Here is a 21,182-nt window from a genome sequence, read left to right as displayed (position 1 = left end):
TGGGTTTTGGAAAAGGAGGCTGTAGTGCACTTGCATAGTAAGAGTGACGCTGTTTGCTATGCAACCCGTCTCTTTCCCATTGTACATCCATTTGCACTGCATTGTGGGGCTTCATCACTTCAATTACAGGCTGTCGGTCATGTTCAAGCTGTCCAGTTCGGAGGATGCAGCTCAGACTGTGTGCAGTTTGGTCACTGGACAAGGGGTGGAATAATCTCTGTTTAAATATAGACTATTCTTTATTCATCATAAAAGCCACTTGCCCTTGTGCAAATATACTCTATAGGCTCTTTTCTCTTCAGATGTCCAGAAAATAGTTTTCTATCCAGCAAAATTATGCAAAGGCATCAATGGGTATTTGTCAAATAGGCTATTTATAAACAGAGGTTTGACAGCACTGTCAAGTCAAAGTCGAAGAAGCTTTATTGTCACTTCAACCATATATAGCTGATGCAGTACACAGGGAAGTGAAACAACGCTCCTCCTAGACCAGAGGTGCTACACAGAACACAGACAAAGTACAGTGACGCAGACAAACAGAGATAAAAAAAAAATTAAACTATAATTTAAAAATTAAAATTAAACTAAAAAAATTAAACTATACTTAAGGTGCAGTCTTTAAGAACTAGACATATAACAGAAGTGCACAGGAAGACAAGACAAGACAGTGCAGACAAACAACATATAGGCTGGCTTTGTGCAATGAGCAAGACAGTGTGCAAAGAACAGTGTATACAGTGATTGCAGATACTAAAGCGACACGTAAACAGGATTAATATAAATATATATAAATGTAAAGTGGCATGTGTGTGCAAACAGGACAATTTAGTGTGTGTGTGTGTCTGACTGTCCAGCACAGTTCAGTTCTTTTTTTTGTGTGTGCGTGTGTGTTATGTATGTGTGTCCGTGTCCAGCACAAGTTCAGTTCTCCTCTGAGATCAGATCTTGGTTGAACACGTACGTACGTGTGTGTGTGTGTGTGTCCAGTTCAGCTCAGTTCTCTGTTGAGATACCTGATTGCCTGAGGGAAGAAACTGTTCAACAGTCTGGTTCTGCAGGTTCGAATGCTTCGGTACCTCTTTCCGGATGGCAGAAGAGTGAAGAGTGTGTGTGAGTGGTGTGTGGGATCATTGTCTGTGATAGAGGGAAGAGAGACTCCGATGATCTTCTCAGCTGTCCTCACTATACTGGTGTACTACTGGTGTAGATACTGGTGTATCTATAACAATATGCACCGACCAGGCTTAACATTATGACCACATTCCTAATATTGTGTTGTTCCCCCTTTTGCTGCCCAAACAGCCCTGACCCGTCATGCACTGTGTATTCTGACACCTTTCTATCAGAACCAGCATTAACTTCTTCAGCAATTTCAGCAACAGTAGCTCATCTGTTGGATCGGATCACACGAGCTAGCCTTCGCTCCCCACGTGCATCGTTGATCCTTGGCCGCCCATGACCCTGTCGCCGGTTCACCACTGTTCCTTCCTTGGACCACTTTTGATAGATACTGACCACTGCAGACCGGGAACACCCCACAAGAGCTGCAGTTTTGGAGATGCTCTGATTCAGTGGTCTAGCCATCACAATTTGGCCCTTCGTCAAACTCACTCAAATCCTTACGCTTGCCCATTTTTCCTGCTTCTAACGCATCAACTTTGAGGACAAAATTTTCACTTGCTGCCTAATATATCCCACCCACTAACAGGTGCCATGATGAGATCATCAGTGTTATTCACTTCACCTCTCACTGCTCATAATGTTATGCCTGATCGGTGTATAAACATAGACTTGACAGCACTGGTGTATCTATAACAATATAAATGTTTGATTTGACTCTTATTCAAGTCATCTCTTTGAAAAAAAAAGCTATTATTTTTGTTAAAGAATTACATTCTTACACTAATCTCCTATATTTTTTATCCACTACAATGCCAGTCTCTGTACATAATACAAGCAGGATACAAACACTTCATTGACACCAAATCATAGAATGTACAGATACATGAAAAAAAGAATTAAGCCCCTCTTAGAAAGAAGTTGTTCCAACAATATTGAAAACAAACTGAAAGGTTATATGTACGTAACCTTGGCATACCAACTAAGATTTCTTCAGAACTAGTGATGTATTCCTGTTTGATGTATTCCTGTTAGTACCCATAAAGTTTTCTCCTCATGACCATGACCAACCATATGGGGGTAGCTTAGAAAAACTCTGCTCTCTGTCATGCTCATTCACTGCTCTTTCTTGTCAGTCTAAGTGACCCATGTGGTCTCGCAGTGATCTACTTACTGTAGGACTACAGTTAGATACATTTCATTTTCATTTCCTTACATCCCAGACTGGCATAGTCATCTCCTTTGGAGATAGTGAGGGTTTATAACATAGAGCAACTTACCAGACAATAACAGACAGCACTCATAAATAATGCCAACTCCATGCTTAAGGACGGTCATTGATACTGCTCCCTGTTGAGAATAACTCCTACTCAGAGCACATGGGAAGTCACAAAGCTACATTTAAACTGTAAACTCCGGTGAAGCTGGAATGAACACCATGATGAAAATACCCAAATCCCCTGTTTGGGCCATTTCACCTGCATTAGAGCATTCCTGTGCCAGCACTTACTTTACCCAAATGGGTTATAATGTCTTAAGCAGAACATCCTTACAGCACACAATCAGGGGTGGATTTATACCAGCACACAGTTCCCAGGGATCCTCTGTTCAGCAGATAAATTTATATTTTTAAACCATTTTTGGTCAAATCCCTCACAAGTATTCGATTGATCCATAATTATTATTACTATAGTAGTAATTACTAGTGTTACTGGACAGAGGTTTTAAAATATCAGGCTACTGACAAGTAAGTGGCACGTATTAACTTCGGCCTCATGCCAATTTCAATATCTGGCCAGTGAGGCTCCAGTACTAAACTCCTCATAATTCTGACTCATTGCCTGCTGCACTTACCTCCTTCCTGCTGATGACTCCTCTACATTTTCAAAAGGCTGAGCAGATGTTTTTTTCTTCCAAATGGGCTCCACAGCCATGACTGTTTTTCATTTCACTTCCTGAAGCAATTACACAGCATCAGAAGAACAATAATAAAGTCAGAGGTTCTGCGCCTGAAAGCTCCATGTCACAATCAAATCTGCCCCCATACGCCAGTTACTGCAAGGCTCTATGAGTGCTAAGTGAAGATGAAAACAATGAGGAAAGTATTCCCAAAACAACTTCGATATCGGTCACTGTCCATCTTCCTGTCCATACTGACCACCCGAACCATAACATACAAAGCATTTGAAAGTTGAAGAAAAGTTGATTTCAACAAATTATGAATGAATTATTGCATGAAATCAGTTCTGCTGTAAGCTGACATGCACAATAAACCATGTATGAAGCAACCACACTCAAGTAACTAGTCAAATCAACTAGTCTAGACTCCTTTGAAGATTTAATAACAATAAAGGTTTAACAACAACAAAAATATGAGTTGATTATTTAGCGCCCTGAATTCAGTTCCTCTGCTCATCATCAATATGGGAACTAGAAAAAGGATGAGTGCAACATAACAAAGACCTTTTGCATGCTACACACACCGGTCTTGGTCACTGATGAATGTTGGTACTTGGCTGAGAAAATAGCCACCAAGTCCAACTTTATGCTTTGTTTCCATTTCAGTTTTTGCTCATTGCAAACTAATGTTATGTCGCATTCTATTAGACAAAAACAAAAATAAATATATAAATAAATAACGCCCACAAGAGGGCAGCATTTATTCATTTTTTTCACTTTTAAACAACAGGCACAGTTAAAACTTTACTAATGCACTTCCAATTATGAAACTAAATCTATGTAAATATATACATATAAAAAATCATTTTAAATTCTGGTTTAATTTTACAATAATATCCTGACAGAGCAATGTCAAGTTAAGTAAATAATGTATTCCTAAATCTGGATAGGTTTAACATTTTCAGTTTAAAGGGAAGAAGACAAACTCAATTGTCTTTTCCAACAGTCCATACATCTGAGAATCTGCCATTAGCTACACAAAGTCATTAAAATATACATAAAATTCAAACCATGTTTTGCTTCACAGTATTTTGATGACTTTTGTGAACTTAATAATAAAAACAATATATAAAAAGACATGAATTCATGATATAAGGAGAATCCCAAATATTAGAAAAAGTTTATTAGTGTATGCACAAATTTTTAAACAACAATTTCTACTACAATTATTTCCCATATATGTAGTGAAAACATTATTATTATTATTTCGACATTATTTTACAATGAAATGGGTCTAAAGAGGTGGAGCTGGCTAGGCTCAGAAACAAATACAACTTTTAAATGAGGAAATTATTATATCCTCCTTTTCCTGCATCAACTTCCTGTTCCTCCAGCCAGATTTATAGCAAAAAACTCTGACCGACCCACACTTCATCCCAAATGACAAATCTGGCATTCACAGCGAAACTGCTGCCACTAAGAAAAATATGCACCATAAGGTTTTGGATAAGGAATAAACAGCAGGCATACATATTTCCTATTAATTGAAGCATAAAGAGGGCGGGGGTGAGCAGTTATAAACATGTTTGTGTTGAACAGTGCAGCGTGCAGACAGTGCAAATGATAAGCGTAAATTACGTTAGGATAAACATCAGGGCCGAGATTTCAGCTGGAGGCCATGCAAGCACAGACATAATCATCAATAAGCTTACTTGCTTGCTTTACTTGCAAAGGGGAATTTGACCCCTTGTTGTCCTCGGTACATGTAATAAAATTTAGGTTTAAACGCTTGCATGTTTGAATATAATGGCCATATGAACCGAGGAATCACTGAATAATGGAATGCTCCTCAATCTTGGCACTTTACATTTATTCAGCAGTGAGCCAACTGACTGTTACAAGGGCAAAAGTTTTCAATATTAGATTTTATTATATATATATATATATATATATATATATATATATATATATATATATATATATATATATATATATATATATAAAATACAAAAAAAGGGTTAACAAAAATGTCTGCAGGAACAACTGTATTGTAATCAGAAATAAAAAATGATATGATAACCCCATTTTCTGGGATGTGCATAAAATAAATTTACACCCATCTTGTTACTGAACAAAAAAATGATTCGTTGCACAAGGATTTTGGATAACTAATGAGTCGGTACTCGGTATGGAAAAATGGCATACTCTAGAGCAGTAACATTATTTTAAATAAATAGAACAATACTTTTCCCCCTCTCTGCCTTGTTTTAAAGCTTTCAAAATATATGCAAATGTAGTTTAATTGATGTGTTAAAGAAGAAGAATCAAAAATTCAAAAGTTTCTGTGCCTCCAACACGCCTAAGATCATTGCTTAGGCTCATACAAACCGAGCACCTCTGCAAAAGTGCTGATCTTGGATCAGTTTGGTCCATCCACTTGTATTCACTGGGAGGTGAAAGATAAAAACTGATCCGATATCAGCCCTGAGAAGTTTGTACAGCTGCATGGCTGTGTGCTGGAACTTGGCTTGAAGCGCAGCTCACATCTTGCTGAAGCACTCTTTAGCGTTATTCCACACTTGAATTCCCTACAGAGGAAAAAAAAAATTAGCGGTTTGGATGTAATGAGATGCCACTTAATTAGAGGTTAAAGCCACAATCATTTGTAGACTGTTTGCACATATTGCCACTAAGCCTTTAGGTTACATCATTTCCAAACACGACCACTATTTTCTCTCATTTGGAGCCAAAACAGGGCACGCTGTCGCTCTATTATATTTCAAAAACGAGAATAAATCAGTCAAAGATTTATCTCGTGTGTTCTATATATATATATATATATATATATATATATATATATATATATATATATATATATATATCTATATCTATATCTTCATCTTATTTCAACTGCTTACAATAATTTTATTTTTAAAATAACTAAAGAAAATATACTGCTCACCTTTTTACACATACTGATCTGCATGATGGCATAACTGATGAGAGCTTCTCTGAGGTCGTGGTCTTTCTGCTCTTTGAACCTCTCAATGTCCACCCAAGCGTTCTTCACAAACTCTCTGCAAATACAGCACATACTGACCTCAGGTCTTATGCAGATTTATGCATTCAGAGCAAAGCTTATCCAGAATCTTTTTGAGCTGAAAAATACAAAATTGCTGAGAGTATACAGATCTTTCCCAGCTGTCAAGTGTGGAAAACTAAGCATAAACATAAGCAACTTGCAAACGAAAAACAAATCCAAAGGAACTCTACAGGGCTTTTAATAAAATGAGTTCCTGAAGATAAGAGTATGGGAGGGCTTGTACTATAATTCCACTCATACCCAGGTTATTAAGATAGACATGGGAAAAGAGCAGAATACTCACTCGCACTCTGTGTTTCTCTCTTTCACGATCTCCTCACCCTCTTCAATCTGGGTCTCCAGAATTTTCAGCTTAGCCTCCCTCTGCTCGGGAGTCTCCTGGCCAAACAGCTTGCTGGTCATACCTTTGAGAGAGAAGGTCCGTATCGTCTGCAACAGAATTAAGGACAATGCTTATTTTTAAAAATATATATATTTACATACATAATGGTTAAATTATAATGGCTTTTCAAATAAAAGACTCTTCTAGTCTCACTTTCCAACATATTTTAGTATTCAATAATCACTTTACAACCTATTTTAACTTGCAATTTTATATTATGTCTACGTATTCATTGTGTGTCATATTTTGCATACTCTGTTCTTACTGTAGTTATGCGTAATCACGTTTGTTCAAATTGATAACATTTACTTCTGCGCTTGGTCACGTGTTTTGTCATCATTCTCTTATCTCAAATTTTTTTCACGCAGCCAAAAAATTTCTTGACAGAGATCAATCCTGTAAAATCTTTCTTCCTGTTTGTCGCTTTACCCAACTACCAAACTAAGTTAAGCAAGGGTGATGGAAGCGGGGGTGCTGAAGGTGCAACTGCAATTGTTTAAAAAAATAAATAAAATAAATAAAAATAAATTTTAAAAAAATTAAAAACAATAATAATAATAATAGGTCTTGTTGATCAAAAAAGGATATTAACTGCAAAAATTGTTGCGATTAATTGCTATTAATTAATTAATTAAGTAATTTCTTCTTAAGACTGAAGCTTGTAATTAAAGAATGTAGAATCAACAAAACATTTTTTTTATTAGAACACATGTTTTAATCTGTAAACAACAGATTTTCAATACAAATGTCAAGGCCCTCAAAACTGACTGCTTGAAAGGCATATTTCTTCATCTACTAAGTTAACTGGGCAAAAGATTTTAACTATCCAATTATCCAAAAATGTTGGTTACCTACTCACTCACAGGTTTTATTTTTCACCCACCAGTAACACAGACTGCCAAAGCCCCATAGAGATAGTTTCGACAAGGTGCTTTGCTTTGAGGGTATATGCCAGAGACTTTGCAAACTTTGCAGATTATTTTTGTTTTCTCCAAAGATCTATCAGGCATCTTAAAGTGAAACATTCAGCCTAAATGTTATCCCTTGTCATTATCCATCTTAGAAAAGAAACAGCCTTAGAAATAGCCTTTATTTGTCACATATACATTACAGCACAGTGAAATTCTTTCTTTGCATATCCCATCCTTGGAGGTTGGGGTCAGAGCGCAGGGTCAGCCATGATACAGCACCCCTGGAGCAGAGAGGGTTAAAGGCCTTGCTCAAGGGCCCAACAGTGGCAACTTGGTGGTGCTGGGGCTTGAACCTCTGATCTTTCGGTCAGCGACCCAGAACAACCACTTGAGCCACCACTGCCCCTAAATCTTTAGCCAGGATGGTTTGGCTTGGCCGTCCGCACATCATCCCAAGTCATATGTTGTAGGTCGTCCACCACAGGAAGTAAACAACACACACCTGCATTCATTTTTCAACTTGTTAAATATAGTCAAATAATATATCAATCTAAAAATTAGCATGTTTAGTTTGACAGCACTAGCATGTGTATGTGTGAGACATGTGCTTGCTGCTTAAAATTCCAGGAACCCTACAGTAAAACACCTTTCTTCAGCCCTGAGGTTAAGGCATTTACTGCACCAGGAACTGTTCTTGTCTCCTTTCCTGTAATACAGCTGGACTCTATCCTCTGCGACATGTTTATGCACTTTCTTGTCTCTCTGTGCATTAAGAAGCTCGCAAGTCATTTTCCTGTTTTCTTCGTAGTCTTAATAATGATATGATGTCATTTTTGCCCAACGCGTTGAAAACAAGTCCCAAATTGCTGTTGCCTTTTGGGTAGCGAATTTCTTTATCCTGCCTAGTAAACACTAGATAAAGTCTCACTTGACTGACAGAAGTTTTGTTTATTCCTAATACTAACTGTTGAAACATATTCGTACTGAAAACTCATCTATCAAACCTATGAAGAAATCTGCATCCTAAGCTGTCTGGGATTTCCAAGTCTCAAAACATTTCACCGATTACAAAAAGTCTTCATTTGAATAAGCCACTGGCTCCTAAAAGTCATGCTGTGGGTGAATTCTCTGGTCTGAGGCAAAAAAAAAAAAAAAAAAAAGCAAACAGCTAGGCCTGGAAGGGGAATCCCAATGCTACAGCTCACAGCAATGTGTTGACACTGCTTGTGAGTGCAGAGGTTGTTTTTTCCCCCCTTTAATATGATGGAGACTCACCCCAGTAACCAGTTCCTCCCGCTGTTGCTTCTTGGAGGCCAGATCCTGGGCAGCCATCTCCAATTCAAACTGACAAAGCTCGTGCTTCCTGCACACAGCCCTGCAGAGATATGAAGCCAAGTCAACAAACAAAACAAAGAAAAACACATCTAAATGGTTTCAGATTGGCAGAGAATATGAAAAATTACGGGATATTCAAAATAAACATTTTTTTTTTCCCTACTATATTTTTATAGTATGTTAAATGTACATAGTAAAATGTTCAGTTGATTCTATACGAGGTATTCTGCCATCACGTTAATACCACTTCATCATCAGATTGAAAGAGACAAGACCGGCATGAAGGAACATCCTGAAAATCTTTCAGTGCTGCTGTGATGTGATCCTTGTCGTCTAATCTAGAACATCTGGACTACACACTGAAGGGTAGCAGATCTTTAAGAGAAAGAATGATCACTCATCTTTTTTGTATTCACTCTGTTTCCTGGTTTTACTTTGGGATAGTGATCCAAGATCGATTGTTGCTTATGTACATGCTTATGCTGATTGTAAAATGAGAGCCATCATCTTGTGTAAAATGCCTGATTCTGGTGTGGCCAGAACTGATACTCAGACATATTATCATCTTGGGATTGCTTATCAAACAATTTCCTTGCATGAAAAACACCTTATATTATAATGCTTTGGACGCAACGTAGCATATGCTGCAGAACACATTACATAAAAGTTAGTATTTTGGATACACTAAACCTTAAAGCCTCGGTGTAGAAGAGGTATTCTTTCAGCTGGTCAGCATAGTGCTCCTCCTCCTCCAGTATGTCATCTACGGAAGCAGCATACCTGCCAGGAGATTATGTTAAATTTGTTTAATTGTGCCGTAAACTGCTGTCATTCTACTCATTTACTCTACAAACAGACGTTTTTATGCATATTTAGCAGAGAACAGAGCATTGCGTAAGAAAAAAAAATGTTTTAATCACATTCCAATCTAATTCATTATAATGACAAACGTTACCACAAGAAACAACATTATGGTGTATGAGGACACATCAAGTTCAGTCAAAATCAAGGATGTGTGACTGAATAAACATTATCCCGGGTGCCCTAAAAGGCTTCAAATAAGCCTGATGACTGACGGACTGTTTCCCGTCTCACACAGTCCGACTGGCAGCTGCCTGAGTGCTGCACGGATGCCCTCTGACCCCACAGCTGAGTGCTGCAATCTGGAAGCCATCAGAGAGAAAAAATGGCAACGCAGAACAAAAAACAAGAGTTGAGGCCTTGCTGGAGTCATGAGCAAAGAGTGATTCTTGAGAGATGCTCCAAGATCTGAGTCAAAGATGCAAAAACTCTGAAAACTCTACTGCCTATGGAAGCTGCACATACATTAGCTGATTGCCAGCCAAAGTGAAATGCAACACTCCCAAGGGCTCACTTTCCTGGTTACATGTTACAGGGGTCATGGAGGGAGGGGAGGGTAGGGCAAGCCTTTTTGGAAACCTAAGTATTCTCAAATTATTCCCACAAATGTGTTTTACCGCTCTGGTCAGGGAATCAGATTAGCATGTTGCAGGGCATCATTCAAAACTGTTGCAACACAACTCTCCACTAATCCTTTGAAGGCTGCATGAGAACAGCTCATAAAAGTACCGGCAACTCCCTATTAAGAAGGAAGCTGTGTGTGTGTGTGTGTGTGTGTGTGTGTAAAATAAACTCACGCATCCATGTGATGTCCTGCACTCTGCAGTCCATCCCCCATCTCCTTCTCAATAGCGCTCCACTCACTGACCAGAACAAACAGGTAACACAGACAATGATCTGATATTAAAAAGTATTATACAAAAAGATTTCAAAATTTTTACAAGATTTTAGTTTTTACTTTTCAAATGGTCCTATAATTTTTTTTAATAGTAATGCACACACAGTAATTATTCAGGTTCATTACTTAGACTGTAAAATGTTTTAAAATGAATGTAAATAAGCCAACTAAAGAGGATACAATGAACAGAAATTGTCATAAACCGTCATAATAAACCAGGCAAGAATCAAGCAGTGTCCACTCAGATGTTGCATTATATGCAAGAAACCTACCTGAAGACTCTGCCGTAATTTCCATGCACTTTGTATACCCCATAAAGACGGTCAGCCACCCTCTAAGTGAAAAGTTTATTTTGGTTATTAGGTTCCTAGTGCCTTCAACAATACGTTTAATGTCAAACATATCAACATTTTACAATTTCTATTAAAATAAAGCACTAATTTCTTCAGAGATTTCAACTCAATACTTCTGCAAATAACACGAAAACTATATTCACATAGCACAACTAGATTTTATAGAGTGGCCATGGGGATTTGCCCATTTAGCCTCAACAGCATTAGGGAGGTCAGGCACTGATGTAGAGCCTGGGGTGCAGTCAGTGTTCCAACTCATCCCAAAGGTGTCCACATACATTTGGCTATTTAGTTACCTCTGTCCTTTATCATCACATGTTGGTGACATCATTTCCCACTTTTTATTATCTTTTATATTTATTTCTCTTGTGTACTCTGAAGCAGTGTACTCTGGTCAAAGAATTTCTTTCAGGGTTAATAAAGTTCTGTCTTATCTCATCTTATAACACATCTGACCAAACAGACCTTTCTGTGTTTTCCGCTGCATTCAGTGAGACTGTTATCAGAAACCACTACTGATCAAGCTGATAGGACAAAAAGGATCTAGTGATTCTATGGTTAAAGAGTAGGCCAGTATATTATGTTATAAATGGTGTTTATAAAGGTTAAATTATGCTTTATGACAGTTTTATGAGAAAGGCGTTTGCCCAAACAATGTTCTGCACTACTTCTAGCTCCAACACTTCCCTGTTCCTTGGCATGAAAGATCAAATTCATCATCAGCTGTACATAGTAATAATATAGGGTCATTCAGCAATCGTGAAATCACAGATTTACTAAAATTATATTATTATTTGATAGATTCTCCCATGGAAAATCTCTCTCATAAATTCATGCCGACCCCCATGTCTCATATTAGTGAAAGATGTCCAAAATCTGCATCCACCTGCATCCAACGTGATCCGAGGAACTATTAATGGAGGGTCTTGCTAAAGTACTGGCAGCTCAGTCTCCTACTGTCAAACATGCTGTGCATTTCTTTGAGAAATCTTTCCTCACTGTATAATAACTAACAATTTCTTTTGCAATAAATCTTATAAAAGCTTTCGTTCATCCAATTTCAAAAAACGTCCATTGTTTTTTGTACAAAATGCTCTAATGTAGGTTGAATTCATTAGAGTCACTGTTGCACATTAGGCAGGGGATTCACAATGTTGCTGTCTTAATGTCTTTTTGGCAGATATCTCAAGTTGCTTAGTGTAAATTTTTGGTTTCAGCAACAGTGGTTAATTTTCACTTATGCTCATGCAGAATTCAGTAGCATCTTAAGACCGCATTCATCATGACTGCAACATTATCAAATCCACCAAGCCCAGCAGAGAGGCAGGGTTTAGTATGCAGTTTTCCTGTAGTATGTGTGTGTGGCAGCTGCAAGTACTCACCGCTCGCACACGCAGCAGCTGTGATATGACAGACTGGAGCTCATCTCCATAATGCTTCATATCTGCAAACCTCCTGAGAGAGATAGAGACAGAGACATATTTTTTAATTCAGTGTGGCACTCCTAGTTGAAAGGCCCACAAAAACAACAGAATTTAGAGGATCGGCAAAAAACTTTGCTTACTTGTCAGGATTCTTCACCCTGAATGTAGCGTTTAAAGCCTTCAACCTCGAATCTGCCTGGAAAAGTACAAATAATTGCAGCACTTGTGAGGTATGTGTTTGTGCACCTGTTTGTGAAAGGCTACACACTCCCTTTAAAGGAATGCCACTTACATCCACACACTTACAAATATACCTAATCTCATGTGTAGAAAGAAAGAACACTGCTGCTCCCTCTGACCCGGTCCTGACAGCTCAAACAGGCTGCGGTTGTTTAGATAACGCTGCTCGATACTGATAAAAGTTTCTTCACTTTTTTTTTAATAACGTTTAATTAACCGGAGTCATTACACTTTTACATTTCCAGCCATGCTCAGAGAGATGGAAGAGTAACGATGCATATTAAAGCCAACTTTGCATCACTGTTGCATGTCAAAATATGATTAGAAACATATGGTGGAGAGATAAATGGTCAAATAATGCAGCTACAAAGATTATAAAGAGTCTCAGAGAGGGCATGAGGACAAACAGACATAAATCACTAATGGAATACCTTTGCCTGAAATCCAGTCTCAAATACAGTTTCCTTCCAACACTGTTCCTGTGGGACAGAGAGGATGTAGTTTTGACATTGACAAAAACCACCATGGTCATAAGAGCACATAGCAATACACAGTGATAACGTAACCAAAAGATCAAATTTTGCTGTGGAAACAAAACAAATTTTAAAATAGAGAGACAAACACGGGTATGTTTTTAGGATGAAATTCATTCAGTGCAATTAATATAAGAGTATTAAAATTGTCTTCCCATTGTCAAAAATTAAATATCTAAGTTAGTTTAAAACAAGTCAGCAAGTCATCTTCAGGGTCTCATTCATTCATATTCATTCATCTGGTTTATCCTGGACAGGTTCATGGTTCCTGGAAATTATTACTGGCATGAGGCTGAAATACACCCTGGGCAGGACACCAGTCCATCTCACCCCATCACATACAGGCCGACACACACCCACTAGCGGGTGCACATGAACACCAGTCATAAAATGGCAGACCACATCATAAAATAAAAGAGCCCATCATGCTCCATTATACAAATTTAGGTTTACAGAAGGGAAGTCCACATTTCTGAAATCTTTTTCCACATCTGAATAAATGTTCTTTAAGCAACTATCGACAGCTGATACGGTCAGTCAAAAATGAAGTGTTTCTTTAAGGAAGTGGGGGGTTGGGTGTTAGATAGAGAGCTCATTTTAGCTAGATTTATATTTAGAGTTCACACTGCATGATTTTTAAAGTGGTCCGATCAATGTTGATTTTTATGCTGCATGACTATCTGGGGGAGCATTCAGTCTCTGCTGTGTTCACACTGCACGATGGATCAGTGACACTGCATGACTTCACAATAGGAAAAATCGCCGACAACACTGTCTGGTCCGCAAACTGCGTTTCACAACCAAACGGACCCAAGAACTAATAAGGAAATAACGCAAGATCACACGTGAGATCAGAGTTCTCGTGCGAAACTGGAAATGGAACTCCGCAAAAAGTTTGCGACCCAAAAGGTCAATGCGTGGAACAAGGATTGTGTTCTGCAAAATTGACCAAATGAATAATTTTGCAATGTGCTGCTGCGGCTGGTCAAGCAAATGTTTTTGCTTTATTTCTGTTTGGTGTAATTGTAAAGCTTATTTATTCTGATATATCTATATTTAAGACATTTTTATAAAAACCTATAAACACTAATAAATTATAATATTGTGCTATAACTGAAGGCATGCTTGCTGATATTGTGGTCTATAACTCCTCCCCGAACTGACCGCTGCCCTGTATTTCACTCTCTTATTTGCTGTAGGTCATCGCCGATGTTTTTTTTTTAGTCAGAACTCCTTTCACACTGCACGATTTTGACTCGCTGACAGGTCCAGATATTTAGTATGCGAAATGTTTCACGACTCTTCGGCGATTCTCTCAGATCGCGCCTTTGGTAATTCACACTATGTGATTATCACTCGCGTGCACGAGCTCCGATTTGCCTCAGATTGCGGGCATTTTTCAGCGATTTCACAAAACCTGTCAGCAATTAAAAAATCAGGGCTAAAATCATGCAGTGTGAACTCGGCATTATTGATGTATGGAAAAACCTGCGGCTGCGTCAAATGTGGGAGTGAGGGGCGGGCAGAAGTGGCAATTTTTAAAAATAAAATACATATAATTTTAAGTTATATAAATAAAATAAGGTTATTGTTTCTGTGGCCTGGTACCAAATGGTACCGGTGGTTGGGGACCCCCGCTGTATGCTATAAGATAAGCTAGATCCTTGGTTAAATTTTTCCATGTTACCTCGGTGAGGAAAGAGTAGAAGATCTTGTCAGTGGACAGAACGGGGTGGGAGGCAACCCGGAGCAGGAAGTTCTCTAGCCCCACTCTTCTCCGTTCGACAAAGTCCGGATCCATGTTGTCTGCAGACAGTTTGTGCCACACAAATTCAGCCTGCAACAACAATAAACACAATCAGCCCCAATCAGCCAAAAATGTCTGCATGCATTCAAGCATGAAGCTTCACTTACCCGTTTCTCAGGCAAAGGCGGGACAACTAGGAATGGATAGGTGACTAACAAATAGTTTCTTAGAAGCTCAAATTCGCTGTAGCGCCTCCACAGAGATTCAGGGACAGGAGTGGTTCCTTCAGATGGAGCATCCACTGGCCTGTATACCAAGGAACACAACAAGACTTTTATTGTGTAATTCCAAAGCAAAATTACACCAGAAGATCATGTGTATAATGAATTAATGAGTATTTTAACATTATTGAATCCATGCGCATTCTTCAAGTGGACAATGGCACTGGGAGTATGCAATCAACCAGGAACAAACCCTCTTATGGTTGGTTTATTTTTCTGCATTAAGAAAGAATCTCTGACTTGCATGAATACAGAGATCTTATACAAACAAATATTACATGTTTAATTGTGCCATGTCTTCGAACAATAACTTTACTCATTTAAAGGGAGCTAATGTTAAGGTTTAGTAATATTAAGGCTAGTAGACCATTACTAGAGTAATGCAGTGGAAAACCACAAGCCTAGCTGTAACTGTAAAATGCATCAACAGTTTCGTCTTGGCTATTTTGATTTCTGTCTTTGGTTTTGGTCTTAACTATATCTCAAATATAGGGATAAGAGAGAGGGGGACAGGTATATGAGGGAAACTGCACATAAGGGGTGCTGTGTTAATAACGTGGAGTAGAAAAGCAGAACATATACACTCACTGGGAGGCCTTCTCCACAAAAACCCAGTCCCCCAAAGTCCAGTCCAGTAACGCTCTCTTTGTAGTTCGGCATAAGTAAATACAAGCTATATGTGTGTGTGTGTGTATTTGCATAACATGTGTTTCCTTTTATGGGCCTCCATAACAATACAGCTCAGTGTATTGAACTTAGAAGGCCATAAGAGGAATTTTTTTTCCAATGTTTTCTTTTAAAGAGAAGCAACAGTGATATATTCTGCATTTCTATTAATACAAAGACTCAACAGGAGCCTCTGATACAACTGTTTCGGTTTCTGATATTGAAAGGGACACTACTGAAAGACAAAAGTGAACTAGATAAACAATAATAATGCAAATGTGATTATGAACACGTGTCACGTGACAGGCAAGGATGAGTCTACAGCCCTGAAGTAAACACAGCCGTGTCAACGTGTGACTATCCAAAGTGCTGACTCGGCAGCCATGTCAAAAAAAAAAAAAGGCACGTCTTGGTTTTCAGCACAGAGCCTTCTGACAACTTGAAAAGGAAAATAAAATAGAAGAACCATTGTCCTACAGAGTTCCTAACCAGGAGCACATGCCTGTGTGTGAGAGCCGTACAGCACTGTTGAGCCTGACCATAAGCGACAGACAGTCCGAGTCACACAGAGAGAGAGGATGATATGTGTAAACAATAAAGCTTTGCATGACATTGGAACGCCTCTCCAGCCCAATGTTATTATTCACACTTCGGCTGTAGGTCAAGTTTGGCTTTGCACCACCCTGTCGTTTCTCTGGGAGCTTACTGGGAGGTTTCCATCCAAGTGTTTTTGTGTGTATATTAAATATGCAGAGATAGAAACCTTAACAAAAATATAAAATAGTATGCATTTATGATAATGCTTTAAAATAAAGGGTTTCCTTTTTCTTTATATTCATGAAAGTATGTTGAACACCCGTAAAGTGCAAAGCATGGTCCGAATGCATTGTTTGCATGTAGTGATGACCAAAAAACTCCATAAATGATCGACTGTATAGACAGCAGGGAACACAACATGAACAATCAAAAGCCTGACAAATAGAAAGGAAAGTTATTTTGACTCAAAAAAAACAACAATAGAAATAAATACAGAAATGGAAGTTATTTTGACTCACTTCTGTGCCAATTTTGTTAATAATAATAATAATAATAATAATAATAATAATCATCCAATGCTAAAGCTTCCTTCAACTGAGGCATTTATTTACAATTTATAGTTATGCACAGGCAGATTAACTCTATTTCTTTTATCACAACTTAATGATTAGCTTTTTTTTTTCCTCTTAATTTATTGGTTTGCGTTATCTCACATACTTAATTTTCCCTTTGGGATGAATAAAGTATCTATCTAATCATATATAATAGCTGGTTTCAAAAAATGTTTTAACGTTACAGTCTCTGACCGAGTGAACTAGCATGAGATTGTGTTTTTATAGAAACTCCAAAGAAGCTCTTCTATAAATCACTCTGAATAAGGACATCTGCTAAATCCTGCAAGCGTAATAAAGAGTTTATTTTTCCAAATCTAAAAGTGCAATAAACCATGCAAATGATGTAATCTGAGTTAGTTACCCTTTTTATGTGCATGTTTACACACACTCATGCACAAGTAGGATACCATTGGTTTCCTGAAATTACATGAATACCAAATTTCCTGGGTAAATGCTCGTGCTAATGATTTACAAATAAATCTCTTCATATCCACCTCAGTAAATGAGACCCATTCATGTTACTCTTGTGAGTGCCATGTGGTTTCACACTTTTTTTTTTTTTTTACAGAATTTTTTATACCCACAATATAATTACCTAACAATAAACTAGTTTAGGCCTATAGTCAAATGTATACAATTGCTAAATGTAATCCATCCATTCTACTTTGTCCACCAGAGGAAATGAAACACCACTGAGCAGATATTATTTTGTTGATACAGTAGATGATTCTAAGCAGAACATTAACACTGACTCTATTGCTGGTATACACCGATCAGGCATAAAATTATGAGCAGTGCCAGGTGAAGTGAATAAGACTGATTATCTCCTCATCATGGCACCTGTTAGTGGGTGGGATATATTAGGCAGCAAGTGAACATTTTGTGCTCAAAGTTGATGTGTTAGAAGCAGGAAAAATGGGCAAGCGTAAGGATTTGAGCAAGTTTGACAAGGGCCAAATTGTGATGGCTAGACTGGATCAGAGCATCTCCAAAACTGCAGCTCTTGTGGCCATGCCCGGTATGCAGTGGTCAGTATCTATCAAAAGTGGTCCATGGAAGGAACAGTGGTGACCCAGTGACAGGGTCATGGGAGGCCAAGACTCACTGATGCACATTGGGAGCGAAGGCTGGCCCGTGTGATCCGATCCAATAGACGAGCTACTGTTGCTCAAACTGTGGAAGAAGTTAATGCTGGTACTGATAGAAAGTTGTCAGAATACACAGTGCATGATGGGTCAAGACTGTTTTGGGAGCAAAAAGGGGGACCAACATAAAATTAGGCAGGTGGTCATAATGTTATGCCTGATCAGTGTATAGGATGACACAGTAATCTGACACAGAAATGTTACTGGGGTTGTTTAACAACTTTCATAGAGTCTTCTGTAAATTAATGTTTTATTTTTTCAACTCCACTATAGACATTTACAGTACATGTAGAATTTTGTCTTTGTAATTAATCCGGTTTGTAAAGTGAAATGGTCAGCCTGAAATACAGTCAGAATGTGTGAGGATGATAGGTGGGTGACTGAAGTAACGTACCTCGTTTCAATGAGGTATACAGTGTAGGTCTCCTGCATGCTCACAGAATTCTTCCCTGTTCTTTTCTCTGCTTCAGTTACACTAATCTCCATCCTCTTCAAAAGATTTGCCCCTTTTTCAACCATCTGTGGAAAGAAACTCAACTTAAATTCAGCATGATCAACAGTGTATGTCTACTTCAAAAAACCCACAAGGAGACTATCACTGAACTGCCTCAGCATCTGTCAGCTTGCAACAGCAAAGAAATTAGTGTTAAGTCTATAATGAACTATACTGACCTAATAGTTCCGCTCTTGGTTGCTTTTGTAGAAAGGACATTATTTAAATTTACATTATTTACTGTCTAGTATCACCCAAACGAGGATGAGGTTCCCTTCTGAGCCTGGTTCCTCTCAAGGTTTCTTCCTCATATCATCTCAGGGAGTTTTTTCTTTGTTACTGTTGCCTCAGGCTTGCTCACTAGGGATAAAATAGTAACTTAACTTTCATTTCATTTTTTTCCCTCTATGTTTCTATACTACTGTAATGCTGCTTTGAGACAATGTCAAATAAATGAACTGAATTGAATTGAACTGAATTGAAAGGGAGAGGAAACACGTGCATCTAAATTATTGTCTTGTACATTCATTTTCCGTGACACTTATCCTACAAAGTTTCACAGGGATCCTGGAGCTGGATCCCAGGAATAAGGTGAGGGATGACCGGGACAGGATGCCAACCCTTAGCGGGGCATAAACATAAACACACTCATACACCATGAACAGGAGGAGAAAACCCCCAAAGCACAGGGAGAACATGTATACACCACAGTCACTGAGCCACTGTACACTGCCTAATTGTATTGCACTTGGAACAGTTGTTGTTATAAGTTCATGTCCACTGACACAGCTTTACTGTGTTGCTGATGCTGCAGAAATGTCACTGGTCATTTCCTTTTTTTTCTTGGTGTGGGGGGATGGGGGTTTGTACTGGGATTAGACTGGGAATTACAAATCAGGTGTGTCCAAAGAAGCTGGATAAGTTAACCGCATGCTGAAAGTTATAGTAACACTGCCTGGGTTTAAAATTAACCCATCACAACAAATAACCCATCATCCAAGTGTAATTATTAAATGGACACCAGGAAGGAACCAGGAAGGTGAACTGCAAACATTTTGCTGGTCATTTTATATTTGCATAACATTCTGCAAACAAGGATGGTCTTGTGATTAAACATAAGATGAAATGAACACATTATACAAAGACAGTGTCTGGGGAATGACAGCACAATAAATATAGTTGTTGTTGTTGTTGTTTTTCTGGGTGCCTGTTCTGCACCTTTGCTGAATGTCTGAGAAGTTTCAAATGCTGTGCCAACTTCATTCATTCAGTTCACATCTGATGTCTGTGTGGAAAAATATAGTTTAATGCCATGCTCACCTCAACAGTGTTTACAATCTGATTCAGCTTAGGAGCGCACATTCCCATAGGAAAAAAAACTAAATCTATCCCGAAGGTCTGCATAGTTATTATAACTCTATTTAATGGATTATTAGGCTGTATACATGATCACATGAATCTGATTCCTATTCAGCTATAAGGATGACTGTAAATCTAACTCAAGTGCCAATTATCTGGCCTTGAACAGACGGCAGGTCACGTGACACACTGGCCAAATCAATACACCTCCTAAGTAAATGTATAACTTTGCGTGAATATTTTTTTTCAGCTCTTAAACAAATTAAATATACGTATTAACTAAGGAGAACGGGTACATTTAGGTCGTGGTAAGGTTTAGTGCTAAAACTCTTTAGTGCTAAGTTAGCCAGCTAGCCAAGTGAACTGGCTTGCTAACTGCAATGTTATGACAGAGGTTTATCAAATCGGAACTAAAAGATCATCATAATAACAGAAAACAGATCAGTACATCGCATCTTCCATCCATTAATGAAAGCCAAGAAGCTCAGTAACGACGCTGGCAGCTTGTGATTTCTGAGTGAGAGAGAGAAAAAGAGAGAGAGAGATATACAGAGAGAGATCCGCCAGCTGTAAGTCAGAGATCAGGCGACCCCGAGGACTCACAAACGGCCTGCTCTCCAAACTCAGCCTGCTCTCTCACACTCCCCCGCTGAAAATACAATCAAAGACACTACATTGATTTTACCGTGTTTTTAATGTTGTTTTCTAATGCTGAAGGTGTCAAGTCGGTGTTTCCCACCACAGCTATATCCTCACTTCCCGAATCCGCCATCATCCTGACTGTGGTGTAGATGACCACACGCGCATGCGCATCTCACACCTCAGAAACTTAAGTGGAAGACTAACTGAAAACAGCCAATAATAATAATAATAATAAATATAATAATAATAATAATAATAATACGTGTCATTTCCGGATTATTATTATTATTATTATTATTATTATTGTTGTTGTTGTTGTTGTTGTTGTTGTTGTTTGTTTGTTTGTTTGTTTGTTTGTTTATTAATTATTATTATCGGTGGACTTGTTAAATCTAACGCTTAGTTAAAACATAAAATCTTACCATTAAACTAAGCATCAAATTGTGTTAATTATAGGATACAATAATATGCCCAATAATAAAGCGCGCGCGTGCGTGCGTTCGTGTGTGTGTGTGTGTGTGTGTGCGTGTGTTTAACAACTATTTGAAATTGGTCCTTCTCTATGAAGCACTGATTAGGGCTACAATGCTTTAGCATGAATGAAACCAACATTTACTGTATATATTTGATTCAATAATCA

At 38.3% G+C, this 21,182-nt stretch overlaps 1 protein-coding gene across 2 annotated transcripts; it reads right to left on the bottom strand.

Annotated features, from left to right (window-relative positions):
* Positions 1–4,170: 4,170 nt before the first annotated feature.
* On the bottom strand, positions 4,171–20,714 carry snx4 (sorting nexin 4). Of its 2 annotated transcripts, XM_058392802.1 has the most exons (15): positions 20,586–20,684; positions 18,721–18,901; positions 18,443–18,567; positions 14,973–15,111; positions 14,746–14,895; positions 12,957–13,004; positions 12,426–12,481; positions 12,244–12,316; positions 10,781–10,842; positions 10,408–10,473; positions 9,440–9,529; positions 8,690–8,789; positions 6,405–6,550; positions 5,981–6,095; positions 4,171–5,606 (listed from the first exon to the last, which is right to left on the bottom strand). In XM_058392802.1, exons 3-15 carry the CDS (start codon positions 18,565–18,567, stop codon positions 5,559–5,561), a joined length of 1,218 nt encoding a protein of 405 aa, XP_058248785.1. In that variant the 5' UTR covers positions 18,721–18,901; positions 20,586–20,684; the 3' UTR covers positions 4,171–5,558. The 2 variants fall into 2 exon arrangements, with proteins under 2 accessions (XP_058248785.1, XP_058248783.1); XM_058392800.1 differs by lacking the exon at positions 18,721–18,901 and having other exon boundaries at positions 20,586–20,714.
* Positions 20,715–21,182: the final 468 nt, after the last annotated feature.

The sequence above is a fragment of the Hemibagrus wyckioides genome, linkage group LG06, assembly GCF_019097595.1.
Source record: "Hemibagrus wyckioides isolate EC202008001 linkage group LG06, SWU_Hwy_1.0, whole genome shotgun sequence".
NCBI classification, from domain to species: domain Eukaryota; kingdom Metazoa; phylum Chordata; class Actinopteri; order Siluriformes; family Bagridae; genus Hemibagrus; species Hemibagrus wyckioides.
The sequence above is the reverse complement of the archived record's forward strand: the minus strand, read 5'-3'. Positions and strand labels throughout refer to the sequence as shown.